At 45.9% G+C, this 18,703-nt stretch overlaps 1 protein-coding gene and 1 long non-coding RNA gene across 2 annotated transcripts; both read left to right on the forward strand.

Annotated features, from left to right (window-relative positions):
* Positions 1 to 4,021: 4,021 nt before the first annotated feature.
* LOC135369157 (nose resistant to fluoxetine protein 6-like) lies at positions 4,022 to 10,763 on the forward strand. Its single transcript, XM_064602814.1, has 6 exons — positions 4,022 to 4,053; positions 4,517 to 4,608; positions 5,213 to 5,380; positions 5,764 to 5,860; positions 8,676 to 8,765; positions 10,583 to 10,763. Exons 1-6 carry the CDS (start codon positions 4,022 to 4,024, stop codon positions 10,761 to 10,763), a joined length of 660 nt encoding a protein of 219 aa, XP_064458884.1.
* A 2,132-nt stretch (positions 10,764 to 12,895) lies between these two features.
* LOC135369215 (uncharacterized) lies at positions 12,896 to 18,207 on the forward strand. Its single transcript, XR_010414979.1, has 3 exons — positions 12,896 to 12,976; positions 15,242 to 15,361; positions 18,101 to 18,207. It is a non-coding gene; the product is annotated as an uncharacterized LOC135369215 (long non-coding RNA).
* Positions 18,208 to 18,703: the final 496 nt, after the last annotated feature.

Below are 18,703 nucleotides of genomic sequence, written 5' to 3' on the forward strand. Positions count from 1 at the left end.
GATGTAAATCAGATCAGAAAAAAAAAAGAGTGGGGAGCTCTACGTTCTTTCCACTTCACCAAGTGACAAAAACTGGACCTATACACAGCGAAATGTGTTTCAAACAAGAGGGAAAGAAAAAATCAATATATATCCGTTACAGTCTCACGTGCCATGAGCGGTTGCTTGCGCTACCTTTCACTATGAAGTAGCGGTAACGGTATTATGTTCTACCATGTTAAAATGTTAAAACACAGCTTGAAACCACATGACACGTTCAAAGCCAACCACACTACGAAATGATACGTTTATTACTACTCATTCGAGTAGATAACATGGTGCATGTCTTTATATAACCATTAACATGAATGGAATGTATCAAAAGAAGGCGTATGCCTCCCGTTTGCAGATGTAGACCACCGAAATTCTCAACTATATGGTGAGCTAAGTGTGTGTCACATGGTGAAGTTGCGTTGTCAAGAAGTACTGAATTACTGCAGTTGGCTTCAGGAGGTTATGACCGACATTTCTTTTGTCCAAAGTCCCTTGCGTTTATGAAAAATTGGGAACGGGAAATCGGACAAACGCTTGTCTCGGGACAAATCCCATATTTACTCCTAACAAATGGGGTCAGATATATTTTGTCATTTCTTGATTTTCGCGTACGTACGAATGCGTACTATAGCATCCCGGATAACCTAATCTCTAATACGAATGCCATCGTCATTGTCGATTATCTCGTTGTCACTGTCTTAATTATGCAGAGACCTTCTTCTTTCTTTCTTTCGTTTATCCTCCTTTTCCCATTGTTTTCATTTTCTTTTTTTGGAATAGCAAGCCGGCTTCTTGCCTCGCTAACCTTCCCTTCCCTTTTTTTCAAATAAACATATCCACCCCCCTTCAGCGTGGTCTTTAGAATTATCCAACATTGACTAAATTTAAAAAAAACGACGAAAATGGGTTGCTGTGTTTGAGAACGTGTCGTGTTGTCTTTTTTCTGTTCCCTGTCTCAGGTTTTTATCATCGTTTTTGCAATGCACCGGATCACCTGCAGCCTTGCACTTCTACCATTGACTAAGTTGTCGCTCCATACTGAGGAAACCCTGAGACGAGGAAACACGGAGAAAAGGGGACAGACACAGCGCAGACAAACACAGCACTATTTTATCAGTTGATGCTAGATTTCATAGTCAATGTACTCAAGTATTTAGATGAATTAGTTCCGTCCACTCACTGAACACTTAAAAAATGGGTTGAATGCTTCCTCTCATTATATGGAAATCATTATCCCGTTTACTCAATTACTGAAGAATGATTGAAAATCCTGTTTGCCGCGTTGAGTATAGACAGACGGTTCTAGAATCCAACGCTTATGAAGTATTCAAACAACTCCGGGAAAATATTACTGGGCGCTTGAGGTTTACATGTCTGTGTTGACCGAAATTTGAACAGACTCTGTTTAAAATAAACTTGCATTGTATATACGAGCATCCACAGCGAGACAAGGTAATCTTCTGATAGTGAGAACCGCGGTGAACTGTAACAACTTGGCCGGGTGTCTCAGTTAAATCCCCGGGCTAAATAATTCGCGAACGGGTGCACCAATCGAATAACTTTCTGTTTTTACAAGTGTCTCTCCGATACCACCTACAAGCTGCGCACCGTGTGAAGTAGTGCGATATGCCCATTATTTATATAAAAATTGAAATGAGTTTTATTATAAACATGACCTTTAAAGCACGGCGCCGTCGGCATTAAAATGGGCACTGCCCCTTTTAGGACCTCCGGTGGACACCTCTTAAAGAAATATCGGCCACTGAAGCGGGTCATTTGTTCCAGTAACTAATTGGTTTCGGTCTACAATTTTTTGTGGCAGCTGGTCGCGGTGAAGTGCCCAAAAGGACGCTCTTCCACTCCATTATCCACCAATGAATTGCGTGTTCTTGAGCTTACTTCGCTATGGGAAGTGCTGAAGAAAAACTGGAAAGCATGTGATATCAAGACACTATGTGATTAACTGTGTTTCGTCCGTCTGATCATAAGAGAGAAAGCGCGCATGTCAGTCAGATAAGCCGGGTGGGGACCGGCGTAGCCTGCATGACGCTGTTACTTTTTCTTCAGCGCTCCTTTTTGCGAAGTAAGCTCAAGAACACGTAATTCACTGGTGGATAAGGGAGTGCAAGAACGTCCTTTTGCGCTTCACCGCTACCAGCCGCGACAAAAATATGTAATATCACACATCGCAGTGTATTTTCCCTTTGTGGAAGGCTGTACCCGAGACGAACGACTCTTTTGTCAATGTAACGTTAAGCAGACGCTGGCAGAGTTGGGAGACGCGATCTCACGTTGATGAATCATGATGTGTAGGAGGCAGCTTCGCTTTGAAGACGGTTAATCGCCTATGTGCGAGCCTCTCTCGCTAGTTAGACCAAGCAGGGAACGGCGCAGATATATGAGCACTTTGCATAGCTTTAATGCGGCTGCGCTTCTCGCGCTTCTGGAAGGAAACGCAAACGGAGGCGAAGAAGTTCGTTATTGAAGAGCCATGTGTTCCGGTTTAAAAGTGACGATAAAGACAGGTGCAATGTAAGCCTCCAGCTTTTGTTGCGTGGAAAGCCTGAAAACTGTGGTGAAGAAAGGCAGGCAGCAAAGTAGGAAGCCACAGTTTATTGGGCAGCGCGATCAGTGGCTGCCAGAGGACTGAACTGACTGGCACAGAATGCCAGGGAAGCGCATGTCGCGCGGCGCGTAGCGGTGGCAACTTAGTCCTCGTCGGCTGCCACAGTTGCGTTAACATTTGAGCAATGCGACGTTTATCATCAGTAGCCTTTGCGCTATCTACGAATAGTACCCCACAGGCTAACTGGGACAAAAACTTCGGGGTAGTTGGTATCTGGAACGCATTCTTTGAGAGTTCAGGATGGATTTGTCGCTTTCAGCCATAATCCTTTTTCTTTTTTTTGCTTGTGTTGTAATAGCGCATGTTATACAACATAATCTTGCTTTGCAGAGAATGACAAGGCTGGTGTACCGAGTCGCTCCAGAGAGCCGGAAGTTCCGCATGGGCATTTGTGTCCCGTCAGTGTGTTCCCAGGTCGACGTTCAGAACGTAGTTGCTCATGGTATGCCAATCTCCTTGCTCTCTTTTCTCGCATCACCCATTATTGTACTTATGCGGTGCTCTCGCTGGATGGCTGTGACATTTTGCTCTTATCGTTACCGCGACGAACGCACCGCGAGTGCCATGTACGAGTCGGGTAGAGATCGAAATCCGGATCGGAATACCGAAGCATCTGTTACTTATATTCCGCTACCGCGAACCCGACGTGTGAACACGCAATGGAAATTTTTCACAACGCTTCGACGCATGATCTGTGACACTGGCGGCGCCGAGGAGGGTTCCCTAAATATTCAATAGATGGCGCCAATATGGTGCCGTCTGTGCTTTGGCAAGCGCCGGTCATGTTTTGCTGAACAGACGCTAGGACACGACACGAGCGTGAAAAATGTCCATTGACAGCCGGGCAGCTCGCTGAAACAGCGCATTACTCAGCTTCTTCGCGCTAGGAATACGTAAACAGAAACCAATCAATTGCTGAAGAAAAAAAATCACTAAGTGTCGACGCCTTTTTCCTTTCTTCGTTTTCTTGAATTGTGTTTTACGTCCAGAGACAACTATGAGCGTGGGTGAAATGAACATCCCTGTACCCAACAACAGAATCAGTAAATGAAGCGAGGTATCTTATGCGTGTACGGCTTGACTTTAGTTTGGTTTGATTGGAGGAACTGAAATCAGTCTTTATCAGTGTATTTCAACGTCACTCCCTCTTTTCCCTTCCTCCCAAGCTTCTTCAAAGTCACTTGGGGCAAAAACCCACGTGCAACGATGCGAAATACGACAAGAAACGAAGGTGCTGGGCTTTCAAGGATTCCTCATGTAAGTGGACATTTAAGGTACCGCAAAGTAGCGGGCAGACAGTTTACGTTGACGGGAAGGTCTAACAGTTTGTCCGTTGTAAACCAAGCGCAACGAGTCAGAGACATGACAGAGAGCTGCTACTATTTCCAGTTGAGGTAAACTGGGGTAAAACGGCTCGGGGCGACGTCTGGTGGCAAATAATCCCCAATTCGTCAAACAACAATAATTCACCTTCCCGACTAACTCGGGGATTGTGATGGCTGGGTAACGGACACGTAGGTCAACTTCTTTCGTTTTGAGCCAGTGTTGTCCGCATGCAACGTAGTTTTCCGCGGTACTTGACGAGTCGTGAGGATATTGTGAGTACTTCGACACCACGTTGCCCCTAATTTTCAATTTTAATTTTCTAAAAACTATGAGTTCAACTGGGATGAAAAGTGTGACTTAAGAGTACTGAGGACTCAGCCTATCGAATACATCACTACTGCTTTGCCGTAGCTTCCAGTGACATGCTAACCTTACGTGTCGATCTGCTCCTACTTATCATTCACATGAAAAGTAACTACGTGCTGTCACGTAGTTCCCGCCATATCAACCTAACTTTTGTATCTTCCTCAGATTCTGCGTCTGCTTACTGCTCGCCCTTATTTTGGCCGCTACAGCTTTCGACCTCAAGTCAGACATCACGGCACAAAAGGCTTCCGAACAAGGTTTGTTCTTTGGGGTATAATAGTGACGCGCTATGTGCCTTATTAGGAATATACAGTGAAAACAGAATACGGTCATCTCGAAGAAACAGTTCGATTTCGGTGTCACTATTATTCTCTACAAAGTAACGTGGACTCATAATTTAAACTGGACTGTTTTTTTTTCTGTACGTGTGTGTAACAGGATGGACAGACCTACCGAGAACTTTTATGATCAACTTTAAATGGAAAGAATCGTATACAAGACTCTCTGCCAGCCATCGTGCCGAATTATACGTGTATTGCTGATGGTTTGAGGTGACAGCGAGCTCACGCCATTCTGTGCGTTCACGTGACGACGGCCGCTCCCGCAGACATTGGTCATAAACCGAGTCATCATATGAATAAACACCATATGATATGCAGGAATCAAAACCTTGTGTGAAACACGGTAATTTATAACAAGAATGATCGCAGACTACTTATTGTGATGTGACAACGATAGTATGACATATACATCGATTATATTCTGGAAGTGAATATCACGAAGCGTTTCGGTGACAAAACATTTGATGTCACGAAACGAAAACTTTGTTACGTCGTTTGTTCACGACACATTCTGCTGCAGGTGGCGTCCGCCTATGGATCGGAGCGTTCTCGCTGACACGTAATCTTCGCACGCTGACTGTTCCCGAAGACCCAGATGTGGCCGCGGCACAAGGCGTCAAGGCGATCAGCATGGCATGGCTCATCTTCGGACACACCTATTTCCTCGCAGAGAACACGCACATGTTCAGTAGGTTCTATGGCTTTTTTAAATATTAAAATGGAGTACGCTACGCAGTGATTTCTTGACATTTTTCGGGTGTAAATGTTTCGTCCAGTGGTCTACTCCTTTCCTTTGTAGTGCCCTGTCACATGGGCAGTACAGGATCAGATAGTTGAATATGCGCGTCAACCTATCAAGTATTGGCTGACCTTTCTTAACACATCAATAAAAAAAATTGACAATGAGCGCTGGATCCAATGCTCTTAGAGACGTTGACACAAGGTATCCCTAAGGATTCTATCCATACCAGGTCATGAACTCCGAGCTCTTCGATGAGTGTTACATATTTATCCTGCAACATCTACATAAAATACCTTCACGTGTAGTTTAAGATTGCAATTCAAACGCAGGTGGACTCCTCAGGGCATACGACAACATGGCGGGGGACCTGTTCTTTTCACCCTTCATCAATTACACCCTGGCCGTCACCACCTTCTTCCTAATCAGGTTTTTGCATCTTAAGCTTTCTCCTCTCAGCAACTTGTGACAACAGCGGTAAAAGACGACCGCGGATATGAAGGCGGTAAAAGACGACCGCACAAGAGAAGTCAACTTGTACTCTGAATGCAAACCGGCATATATCGACTCCGCGTATATCGTAGAAGTCGACACAGTGAGAACAAATCGCTAGGACTTCAGTCGGTAGTTGTCGACTGAAACCAGGCAAGCAATTTACCAGCAGCTTCGGATATGTTTCAGTAGAGTGTTCTAAGACCTTGGGAGTCCAGGTCGGCTGGCATGTAGAACCGCACCATTCGACATTGACGATTACTCGAGTGGGACTTTCGGTCTACATATCGGTCCTTGTAGACCTTGTTATTATATTTCGGGGTCCAAACTGAACTAAAAGTGAAACTGAAGGGAGGGTCGATGACAGGGATAAAAATTAGGAAATCAGTAAATGAATACTAAAACAACCATCCAAAGAGTAAACGTGTGAAATTACGTCGGAATCTTCGCCATCATGCGAGGAAAGAAATTATTCCCGCTATAGGTTCGTCTGGATGGTTCAGGTCATGCGCTTCTTGCATTGGTTGTTCGGGACGTTGTAGATAGGATATGCGCTCTTTTCGATATATGTCTCCCTTTCGTAAATATACCCAGCAGCTTGAAGGGGCAATACTGTGCAAACATTGCTCCTCGCGAAATGAAAAGTATCGTTACCTTGACATCAACACAAACGAACACATTGGTTACGTCGTTCGTAATTTATGAGGGAGAGAAATTACCCTTTCCCCCAACTTCGGAAGAAGGCGCACTTATGTGAATTCCGTTCCTTTTGTATTGCGGTTAAATGTAGGCGCATCTTTCATTCCGCGAGGACCAATTTTTGTCCGTTTTTAATGTCCGTTTAAAATGTCCGTTAATGACCAGGAAGTCCTTTTACTGAAACTCGTTTAAGCAGACTATTGCGTCCGACATTAACTAACCAATCCTCAGTGAAGTTTCCAATGAATATTTAGCTTTCAGAAAATTTACGCTGTAGTGCCACGTTTGAGCGCGTAACCATCTGCTACCCCAACGTTTAAACGTACACTCTAAAAATAGAACTCCACCGCAGAGCACGTAGTGCGCCAGTCATTGTCGCGAACGATAGGGTTATCGCTTTTGATTCGAGGAGAAGCGGAGGCGTACGCCCTTTTGTGGCAATTACCATATACCCAAATTGCCACAAAAGGGCGTACGCCCCCCTCTCTCTCCTCGAATCAGAAGTGATAACCCTATCATTCCTGGCAGTGGTTGGCACACAGCGTGCTATGCGAGGAAGCTCTGTCTTTAGAGTGTACGTGTTATTATTCAGCGACTGAGTCCTACTGAACATGTAATGAATCAGGAAGAAAATGGTTCATGAGCAAAATGAACATGGCGAATTCCGTTGGTTCTTTTCCTGCAGCGTAGTGTAGAGTGTCGGTTTAGTTTCCGTATTCGCTCCGAGATCGAACAGTGTCGGCGCGCTGCGGAGAAACGACGAACTACCGTAGTGTGGACGCATCGTCTATCTTTTACACGTTTATTCAGCGTTTAGTGCAGTATAGGTGGAGCATTGGGGAACCGAAGAGTATCGTACCAGTGATCTTCCGCTGAATACACACTAGAATTACTGAAAAGAACCATCAGCTCCGGACATCGGCCCACGTGTGTCCACACTAGAAAGGGTGACAGTGTCGCCCCCTATAGGTCGATCTCGCAGCGAATACAAAGGAGTGAACGGATCGAATGACATAAAATGAATCGTTCAAAGCGTCATCTGGAACTAAGGCTGTTATGTAATGTGCCATTGAACTGCACTATTTAGACTAGATTAGATCGGAAAAGAAAACACGAGCTTGTTAGTCTCGACAGGGTCAAGTGTAGCCAATCGAACACTCCTAGTCTGGGAACATGTGCTTGAACAACAAACAACGAGCTTTGTGGCAGCTCAGACAGACAAAACCGGGATACAGTATACATGAATGGGAGCTCAACACCTTGAAAATGAATGAACAACTTAACACAGATTGGAAGAGAGTAAATGTGAGAACATGATCTGGGGGGGGGGGGGGAGGTCCTCGATTAGAGAGAGCTTATGGTCTGTTCTTGCGCGGGGGCAGTAATTATGATAAGGCAGCAGGATATCTGTAACATCACGTGACTTTAAATGCAGAATGTTTACTACAATGTACGGGCTTTTTCACACTGCTGCGTTTACCGTTGCGTGTTACGTGCGATGACAGCGAATCGTAGCAACGGGACATCCTTCCGTTAGGAACGAAGGTACACGTAAGACGCTGTACGCAGCCGTAAACACAGTAATGTGTATCAGCCTTTAAGCATGGTTCACACTAGTACGTTATGCTGCGTGCGGGCGCCTGCGTGCGTATGCGTGCGTTGTAAGCAACCCGTTCCGCTGTTCACATACCTGCGTCCGAATGCGTGCATCACCAAACCGTAAGCCAATGAGCGCCGAGCGGGATTTCCTCTCCGGTGGCCTCCATGTTGAAAACAGTCTCGCAGAGAGAAACCTACTGCGCACGCTCGGAAGGCGGCCTCGCGATTCGTTCTCCGCTTGCGGGCTGCTGCGTGCGTCGGAAAAAGTTGAGCTCGGGCGAACTCCTTGCGTTCTGGTGCGAGAGGTCGCGCACGTATCTGTTGCCACGGTAACCAGCGCCCGCAGGCATCCGCACGCAGCAGAACGCACTAGTGTGAACCATGCTTTATACACCTGTTTTGACGCAGTGCACCAACGCCGATCAGTTATAGCTGTCGTTTTTTCTCTCTTCAGTGGACTCTTCATAGCATACAGAAATCCCCCTTCAACTGATGCACTTACTGTGAAGGCTTGCTGGCGATTCGTTGTGCAGAGATACTTCAGGTAAGATACGCCGTTCCACAGAGCACATACGTCTAACACGTTTCCCCAGTCCAGCTTGGTTACGTGTTTCATTTGCTTGGCGATATCCCACAGTCAGCATGGGTATAGCTGCGGTGTTCCGCATCTCTCATCTCTCACATTTGAAGACATTGTGTACCGCACCTCCAGCGGTAAGGAGGAAATAGACCCGATGTCGTCATCATCGCCATCTATTATAGCTGTTGCTGATATAAACCTTGGCGTTTCAGGTCGTCAGAAATACAGGGTTATAGTCTAGCGAGCGTTACCCATTTCGATCGCATTGCAAAATAGAAGACGGCGTTGTGCCAACTCTAAACTTTGCAGACTGATAGTGATTTGTCTTCATTTTTAATGAAATTTATTGTAAGCGCTAGATTCTCCTCTTAGGTGTTGTGCGGCGCCCTACACCCGTATGATGAAATGCAGTGAGGAACAAGCAATGGACCAGAAATGTCGATAAGCAAATGTACCCTTCACTTGTCAAGCCCTCGAGCCCTAGGGAGCAAAGAAGTGGCATTTGTGCCGCGCTTTGGTCATTCCCATATACACGTCACTTTGTCTAACAATAAAGAAACCAGGGTGTCGGAGCGAACCGAAAACCGGAACCGAAAACCGAAAACAACCGCTATTTTGGTGCGAACCGGAACGGAATCGAAACCGTATACGTTTTTTTCGCTCAGGAGGGAAACCGAAAAATATATTTAACGGTTTTCGGTCCAAGAAAAAACTTCGCCGGTTTGGACTACGGATAGGCGAATGAAACAGACGTCGTGTGCTCTGAAGTCATGTCATGGATAGTATACGAGGGTTACGGTTACGGAGGAACGTATGTAGGTATACTATGACCCTTAGGCTCCCTTTGTAATGGTTTATTGTTCGCGCACGCACACAGACTTTGAGGTACATGTGACTCTCTAGCAATGTGCCGTAGTGTTCGTTTTAATTTGATCCCCCCAAACTCTCATCAACTAAACAGCGACCTAAGGGGGCTGCATAACGGCTTCTTTATCGGTAATGTCGCGCAACGCGTCCCTTGTTTGAGAGCAGCTAAGTTGAATAGACTTACGTATACGCGAGGGCAAGCCCGTGCGAAGTGGCAACTCTTTTGTGGACAGGACACGAAGAAAAAAAAACAAAAAAAACGGAGCCGTCGTGCGCGTTTGTGAGTGAAGGTGTTCCTCGATTTGCGTCGTACTCGTGCGGTGGTTCTTGCTGCCTAGACGGTAGCAACAGACATTCGGATGGGACCCGATCGCTCCAACCCAGCAAGAAAGTACTTTACGTACGACATCTCGACAAACAAGTCCGTTTGTAGTATGCGCTTCAAGATAGGAGAAAGCCCATTTGAGCAGACAGTAACCTACAGGAACCAGGAGCTACCAATTTCACAGCTGTCTATTAATATTAAATACCATGTATGCGGAATAAACGGGTTTACATTTTATAACATTGATTTTTTTTTTTTGTGGGGATGAATATTCCCCGCAGAAGCGGAACCGGTTAAAAACCGGTATGAACCGTTATTTTTTTGCTCCGGAGCAGAACCGGTACCGGATCGTTTATGATGTAACCGGAACGAAAACCGGAACGAAAAACGTTTCGGTTCGACACCCTGAAAGAAACTGAAATACCAAGGTATCAGGAGGACACAACCCGTTTTACAGTGATGAAGAGTTTGTCCGTTTGTTTTCGTAAACTTTACGCAAGATTGTTTCAGACAGACTATGAACATGGAACTCTCCTTTCTTTATTATTTATTTTTTGATTAGTTAGTCTTAGTCCTCATTTCTGTGCAGGATGACTGCGCCCTTTCTGGCAGTACTGTCCCTTCTGCTATTGTTACCATTAATGACCAATGGACCATTCTGGGAAGATTACGCTGGTGCAGAGATCCGAAGATGTTCTTCCGTTTGGTGGACGAATCTGTTCTTCATCAGCAATTTCTGGACTGCCGACCAAATGGTATTTCCCGTATAACTTCTCATTTAAAAAAAGGAAAAGAAACGGAAAATATATTATTTCAAAAAGTAAACACACACGAAAAAAGAAAAAGAAAACAAGGGGCGCGTAAAGTAGCGGCCCTACCCAACGCGATCGTTGTACTCTGTCCCTCGAACTCCGGCGCGTCTACTAAACGGTCTTTCACAGCCACGAGCGTGCCGCTCCAATTTTCCGATTTTCCAAATTTCCAATACCGCTCATTGGTTTTCCGGCCTCCTGTTTCTCCATACATCACGGAGCCAGAGCAGCACTTACGCGCTCCGACCTCCAAGCTGGAGCGTGAGATTTCATCAAGTGCGCCACGTTCCGAAAAAGGGCTTACACCGTCTAGTAAAAAGGAGCGCGAACCCTGCGCCTTGGAGCCGCTAGACTCTTAGAAATGAACTTCACCGCATAGCACGCTCCTAGCCAACCATCATCCCGAATGACAACGTTCTCGTCTCTGATTTGTTGAAAACGGGAGGCGTAGCCCGTTTTGTAGCCGCGCATAATAATAATACATAATAGCATACATACGCCTCTCGTTATCAACAAGTCATGGGCGAGAACGTTGTCATTCGGGAAGATGGTTGGCTAGGAGCGTGCTATGTGCTGGAGATACGCACCTATAAAATTCACCTATACAAAAGGTGTCACAGATAGCACGTTGAAATCGCCGTTTGGAGCCGTAGTCGGCGGGCTCGTTTGGTACAGTTCATATCTCCTTTAACGCGCCCAACGTGTAGCCTGAAACCATTCTGAACTGTCTTTGAAAGACCGTTCCATAGATGGGTCTCTCCTTCTGTGGGAGTCAATTTCGAGCTTTATTCGGAAAGACTCCCTTATTCCCATTAGAGCGCGTGAGACTATAACGAAAGAAAGCATGTGTTTCTGCGCAAGAGCATTGGTGTGCAAAAACTCAGTCGTGTGTGTGAGTTTTCCACGCAAACACTGCTCAAAGCATTGGGATACGTTCACGGATGTGGCTCATTACATCATGGACACATTCTAGTGCGCGTCAGAATACGAAGGAAAAAAAGAATTATTCTTCAACATGTCGTACTTCGCGAGATACACGCCCTCGAATACACTCCCGAGCGAGCGCGAACGTCAGAGAGCTCAGGCCATTCCCGTTGGCAGCCGTAACCACGTGACTTCTCATGCACTGCCTCACTGGCGGCGGCGAGAGCTGTGATGTCACAGCCGCGACTGTTTAAGATCGGTTCCAGGGAGGACTCCAGTTGCGGTCACTGTAATTATCCGGAGACTATCGCATATATCCCGGCAGAGTGCCGTGCATACCATACTATGCGGGAAACTCATCTTTCCCACGCCAGGCCTGGCATACTGACGGACGTCCTCTTCCCCGGAGGTTCCTGTGCGGAACAACTTTCAAAAACTCGCGGCCTGGTGCGCTTTCTTCACGAAACGGGCCTCGCGGAAAGACCACTCTGGCGCACCTCTCATCTACAGTGTGCCTCCGTCCCATCAGTGTCGGTCATCCTGCCTCTGCCTCACTTTGAAATCGTCAATTCCTCCCTCCCCATTTTTTTTGGGGGGGGATATAGTCGTGACGATGTCCACTTGAGTGCGGCCAACAACGGCAAGCTACCTCGACCCCCCCCCCCCCACACACACACACACACCGCATGAGTTTCGTTATTCGCCCTGCCGTCTTTTACGTTTATCTGGGATAACCTGGAATGACTTATCGCAACCCCTTTAAAGGATGATTTATCCCAACCCCCTGCACCCAAAATACCCCTCAAATGTGTGTGCGGACACCCCCTAATTTTTTACCCGTTCATCCCATAGAGGCGCACTTGCTATGTCGGCTTCAGACACATGTCATCTCGGTGATGATACGTTTGGCATAACTCTGATAATGACATCCCCAATTTCTGCAACACCCCGTGCAAAGGATTCTGGATGAACTACTGGTAACAGATGTTTTTGTGAACTCATGTGGAGTCTCTTTACCAGGGAGTGTTTAGAAAAGCTAGCTTGGGAAGCCGTCCACACACCTTTGTGCTGTATGTGCCGCTCGCAAAACGACATATTACATTTCACCACATGACCAATCCTGCACGAAACAATCATCTTATGTATTGTTTTATATATTTGTTCCAGTGCCTTTTTGTCACATGGTACGGCTCGACCGTCTTCCAGTTTCTCATTCTGGGCCTTCTTCTACTTCTACTGTTCCAGAGGTAAAGTACGAGATATCCTTCCAACTGAAGCTACTCAAACTTGGATTGTCTTATACATGACTAAAACAAATAGATAAAAATGCCCTCTATAACAACCATGGAACGAACTGGAAAGACCAAGGGCTACCATATAACAGCTTCCAACTTAAAGAATGGCAGTTGATGAAGATAATTTAATAATACTTGGCGTTTACGTCGCAAGACAACTAGCTGATGAAGAGATCGCAGCAGTGGGATTCGCAGCCGCGCACACCAACTACATGGCGAGCAGCCGCAACGAACGGTGTCGGCAGAGAGGTCACTAGAGGTCACCGGTGTCCCACTTTTCAACGCCCTTCAAGTAGTCGCTTCTCAATCACTGGACGGCAGTGACAAATCAATCAAATCTATGAAGAAGACAAGGGTCCGTGGTGGACATAGAGTTAATATAGGAAGGCTCTAGAGATCGTATTTGGCGCGCCGTCAATGGGATTCTCCTATCCCCGAGCGTGACCGCCCGAGCGTAGCCATCCGTTGGTCATGGACAGTGTTAGTGGACGAATTTCAGCCCCCTAACTACAGCGGAGCTGCTCCGTTTGTTGCCAACCCTGTGCTGTCACGTGGGATGACAAACAGGGGAACGAACCGATGGAGGCAACGGCGTCCACCATAGGAAGCGGGGCCAGTCGTGTAATTGCGTCGGGTACGCACGAATCTTCGGCATACGTGCAGAATTGAGTAGTGCTATCAGAATCATGAGGTAAACATTGCCATAGCAAACGTGAATAATATTTTATCTATGAGATTAGCTGCGACACCGCCAACCCTTTGCTTTCCACCGACACGGATGAAGATGTTTACCGCCTATGGGGCCACTCCAGTGACATCACCGCTCGCCTTCCGGTTTCGGTTACATACATCTCTATGGGAGCCCCCAACGTATAGTTTCGGAATACTTGGAGAGGTGTGGTAGTAGCGCGCCGAAGTGGCCCCCAAGGTGGCGTGTGCAAGGCGGCCTCATTGGGCAATTCAGGTAACGTGACCCTCGCAAGGCTGCAAAGAAACTACAGCTCGCCTCTTATCCCCACGTCACTTGCCCCGCGCTTCTCTCTCCTATCGAAGAGCGTTGGGGCGCCTCCTTATCTTCTGTCATTCATGACAACAAACGATCACCTCGCCAGTGCGCGCGGGAGTCTTGCTTATCCCGTTCGCGTCCATAATTTTCGAAAGTACGATGTACGTCAGTGTCGCCGCTCTCGCCGTTCGCCGGCGTCCACTTGGCTGTGTGAACGCAGCTTTGCGCACTTGTAGTGAGCGGAAATGTTTAATTGAAGCGTGCAACTACACTCTTAAAAATGAACTTCACCACATAGCACGCTCCTAGTCAACCATCATCTCGAATGACAACGTTCTCGCCCCTGATATGTTGAAAACGGGAGGAGGAGCCTATTTTGTGCCGTGCATAATGGCACAAAATAGGCTCCTCCTCCCGTTTTCAGCAAATCGGGGGCGAGAACGTTGTCATTCGGGGTGATGGTTGGCTAGGAGAGTGCTATGTGGTGAAGTTCATTTCTAAGAGTGTAGACGTTGTAGTACCACTACAAACTAAGAAATGATATTTATTTAATGTATTTTTGTAGTATAAATCAACGACGATCAAATAATCTGTACAGGAAACATGGATGCCGACAGTGAACGCTGTGCGCTTTGGCATTTTATAAAAGAAGTCTCAAAACCCTATAGTGTCGGATTTCTCCAAGACTAGGTGACGTTATTTGGGGGTTTGGCGTCTCCCAGCAGCTGTGCGCGTTCCTTCCTGACGTGAGGAGAGGAGGAAGTCGACCTTTGAGGAGGAATGTTGACGCGCACGCTAGATTGAGCGACTTGTGACGTCATCCTTCTCAAAACTAGAAGCTAATCTTATTATATACGTGCAGGCGAACTTGTGGATGAACTCCATAATCAAGAAAGCCATGGGCGAAGATACAGACAGGAACGACACAAACCTTATTCTATTTCCACAAAATGCTGCAAAAATTGCTGTATGGCTGTTCTTGGGCGAACTTTCGTTTTAAACTGACGTGGAGGGTTGATATCGACGCCTACCGAAGGACAGTGACCCGAATAAGGACTAGACTTACACGAGCATGCCGATTCCACTTTTTTACTTATTGTTGTGTCGGTTATGAGAAGGAGAAGGGAAGGATGTAGACTTTAACGCCCGTGACTCTGAGAAACTTGGGCACCCATTGATAATCGAGGCGTCATTTCTCTGTTTCTTTGCAGAAATATGAAACTGGGATTTGTCGGAGCAGTGATATTGGTTGCAGCCGGCGCAATTGTCACAGGGGTCGTGACGTTCGCCAAAAATCTGCCCCCGGGAATGTTATTCGAGCCAAACTACAAGTAAGCTTTAGTTGTTTCGTTATATATTTATTCCTGTCCACTAAGAGCCACATGCCTAGGAAGTGGATCACTACAAAGTACAAAACATGTATTAACGGTGCTACAGCATGGGAGAGAAGTTTACGGAACAACAGAGTGTCGGATTTCTCCGTTGTAGCGAAGCTCTTCACTGCTAAAACAGAACTTCAACACATAGCCTAGCCAACCATCATTCCGAACGATATCATTCTGTGCATCGATTTGTTGAAAATCGGAGGAGGCGCCTATCTGAGGCACATTATGCATGTCCCAGATAGGCGCCTCCCCTTGTGTAGCAGCAGCGAGGAGCGGACACAGATATACTTCCTCTTCTTCCTTCCTTCCCCTTCCTTCCCCTTTTCTTTGCTTCTTTTCCTCTTCTTTTCTTTCCCCTTTTCTCCTTTTCCCTTCTCCTTTTCTTTTCTTCCATTTTCCTTTTTTTTGTAATAGCAAGCCTACCTCCGTTTGGCTGACCTTTCCTTTTTTCTTAATAAACATATCCCCCCCCCCCACACACACACAGATATACTGAGAGATGGGTAGAACAGCTGTTTCATATCCGATCTCTTCCTGATAGGTAGCAGGGGGTCGCATCGACGAAGAGATACGCCAGTGTCGTGTTCAGTAAACTTTTGTCTCAAGCTGTTGTACATCGAAGATACACTGTAATGTTGATACGGACAGCACAGCGTGGCGATGGCAATGATTTAATGGACAGCATGAGAATGCGCGTGACATGAGTCGCGCGACATGAGTCATCGTTGTGGTCGTCACAATATACATTCTAATTAATTGAAACGTCTGAGAGTGAACAAGTGAAAGAATGAAAGTCACACAAAAATGTCCACTTCTCTCTACACTTGAAGTCATTATAAAGGCACTGCATCTGAACTAGGGATGGGATATAAATCTAGAGAGTATGAGGAGAATGTACAAGAACATTTAGAACGAGTAGATGGAACATGAAGGCTAACAGAAAACAGCTTCAACAATGTCACGTATAATCTTACGACAGAATGTACTGTACGTAAATACCGAAGCTCGCTTAGGGATAGCATACCAATTATTGAGCTAGGAGATGGTAATATTCATAATACCCCAAACCTATAATTAGAAATGCAATTCCGCACAACGGAGACAAACTCCAACTTACTACGTAGTACGTACAGGCTCCAATACAAACAAATTAGAGACTTAACGCGAGAGAAGTTTCGAGAGACAAGATTTATAAGCCCTATAGCGTCCTCATACAAGTGCGGTAAAGATAAGAAACATGCTGATCAAATTTGAGTCCTTTATCAAGCATCACACTGAGCTCACGTACTGCCTCTACTCGATGTATCAGTCCCACTAAGCAGTAAATAGTCATATAACAATGTTGTCCGCTTTCTTCCCAAAGATAGAACTTTAGTTTTTGAGACATTCAAGGAGAGTTAATTTAACTTGCTCCACTCATCAATTGGGGCGATGTCCCCCTGCAGTGAGATACAGTTGGATACACGGCCCGAAAATTCTTGACATCATCAGCGTATAGTAATATTTCACTCTGTTTTACAACATTAACGTTATCGTTGATAAAGATAAGGAGTATGACCACGTTTAGAGTTACCGGAGAGCAGTACAGGTGAAATATTACATGCATAATATTACGACAGAATTTTCGTGCCCACTGCACTTATAGATTGTAGAATTTTCGGGCGACATTGCGTCACCAGTACAGCTCGTCAAGTAAGGCGCAGAAAACTACATTGCATGCTGACAACACTGCTTCTAAAACGAAAGAGGTTAATTACGTAGCCATCAGGACCAGCAAGTCAGTCGCCGTCGAACTGTCTGATTATCTGGTACCTGACGTCGCCACGAACCGTTTTACCATAATTTCGATTGGAAATTCAAAATATTAGGCAATCTCGGTCACGTTTCTGACTCTTTGCGCGAGGTTAGAAGCAACAAGTTGTTAAGCTAAGCCGTCAAGCCGTTAAACTGCCTGTCTGCTTTTTTACGGCTTTTATACTCCTGACACAGGGGCGCGTATAAACTACTTTACACAAAGGGACACCTAGCGGAAACGCGTTGCGTTACGTGACACACAGCAAAGGAGAATCTCCTTTTACGAGGCGGTCCTTTTGGGAAACTGAGATCGGCTATCTCCTTTTCATCTGTAAAGGCGTATGGCGTTGCCTGGAACAAAGAGCGATACGACAATAATGCTCTCGAACGAAGGCTACACCGTGTTTTCATTTTTCAAGCACTCCCAGTCTGCGCGCAGATATTGCAATTGTTTTGAATTCATTCAGTCAATCAATCAGTTTATTTTCATTCGTTCATATAACACATTCATACAAATAATATACAGCCGAAGGAACCACCGGGAAAATCCAGGAAAATTCCATTGGTCATATTATTATGTTTGCTGTTACTATGTCGTACGTGTAGACTGGTTCCAATGGAAATATCTAGCGCGACATCTTCGGATATATTTTTCAAACGAAACACAAAAAGGAATTCGCTCTTGCCGTGTGTCACGGGCACGAACTCCTTTTGCGAAGATGTCCTTTCCAGCTGGAAATGACCCCTAATGGAAAGGAGTTCATACGTGTCCGTGTCTCAGAGGTATTAGTATGATTGAAGCTCAGTCATTTTCACTGACTGGTATCATTATACACACCAATGCTCTAGCCGCCAGAAATGATAGGATGAAATTCATGCTTTCAATTGCAGGGAGGCTGAAAGGGTTTCAACGTGGATATACCACAAGCCGTATGCCCATATTGGCGCCTTCTGTGTTGGAATCATTCTGGGACAAGTGCTACGAGAATCGAACAAAAGTAGACTGTCGACGGTAAGCCTGATATACCGGTGCCACATGTGATGGAAACTTGTAGAATATTTGGGTGGGCCACATAATTTAGAGAAACTGATAGAGACAGAAAGCGTCCCATGGTACGCCATAGGTGCTGTACAGTTGACGCTGACAGTGTCTACCACGTAACAGTACCAATGTTTTTCCTGCGATAGCTGGCTCAAGTTCTCGGCTGGGTGGCGTGTTTGACAACTTCCACAGTCGTCCTGCACTGCGGATACACGTGGAATCTAACCAGGGCTGGTGCAGCAGCTGCAGGGATCTACGCTGCTCTCCACAGGACATTCTGGGCACTAGCAGTAGGATGGCTGCTGTACGCATGCGCTACAAAGCACGCATGTAAGGCACATAGTACTATGTCACGAGCCGGTATTCCTTTTTATTTTGCTGCTATCGCGGCATTAATTGTAATGTTGTTCGATGATCCGATTATTATGGGGTAATTTTGTTCGGATATAGAC

This window comes from Ornithodoros turicata, chromosome 9 (assembly GCF_037126465.1).
Source record: "Ornithodoros turicata isolate Travis chromosome 9, ASM3712646v1, whole genome shotgun sequence".
Classification (NCBI taxonomy): Eukaryota; Metazoa; Arthropoda; class Arachnida; order Ixodida; family Argasidae; genus Ornithodoros; species Ornithodoros turicata.

What these genes read in the sequence shown, in the direction of transcription:
- LOC135369157 (XM_064602814.1), top strand. Translation starts at nt 4,022, where the DNA reads ATGACAGAGAGCTGCTACTATTTCCAGTTGAG. An exon ending in TGCTACTATTTCCAGTTGAG is followed by an intron (nt 4,054 to 4,516) that starts GTAAACTGGGGT and finishes TATCTTCCTCAG; the next exon opens with ATTCTGCGTCTGCTTACTGC. An exon ending in ACCACCTTCTTCCTAATCAG is followed by an intron (nt 5,861 to 8,675) that starts GTTTTTGCATCT and finishes TTCTCTCTTCAG; the next exon opens with TGGACTCTTCATAGCATACA.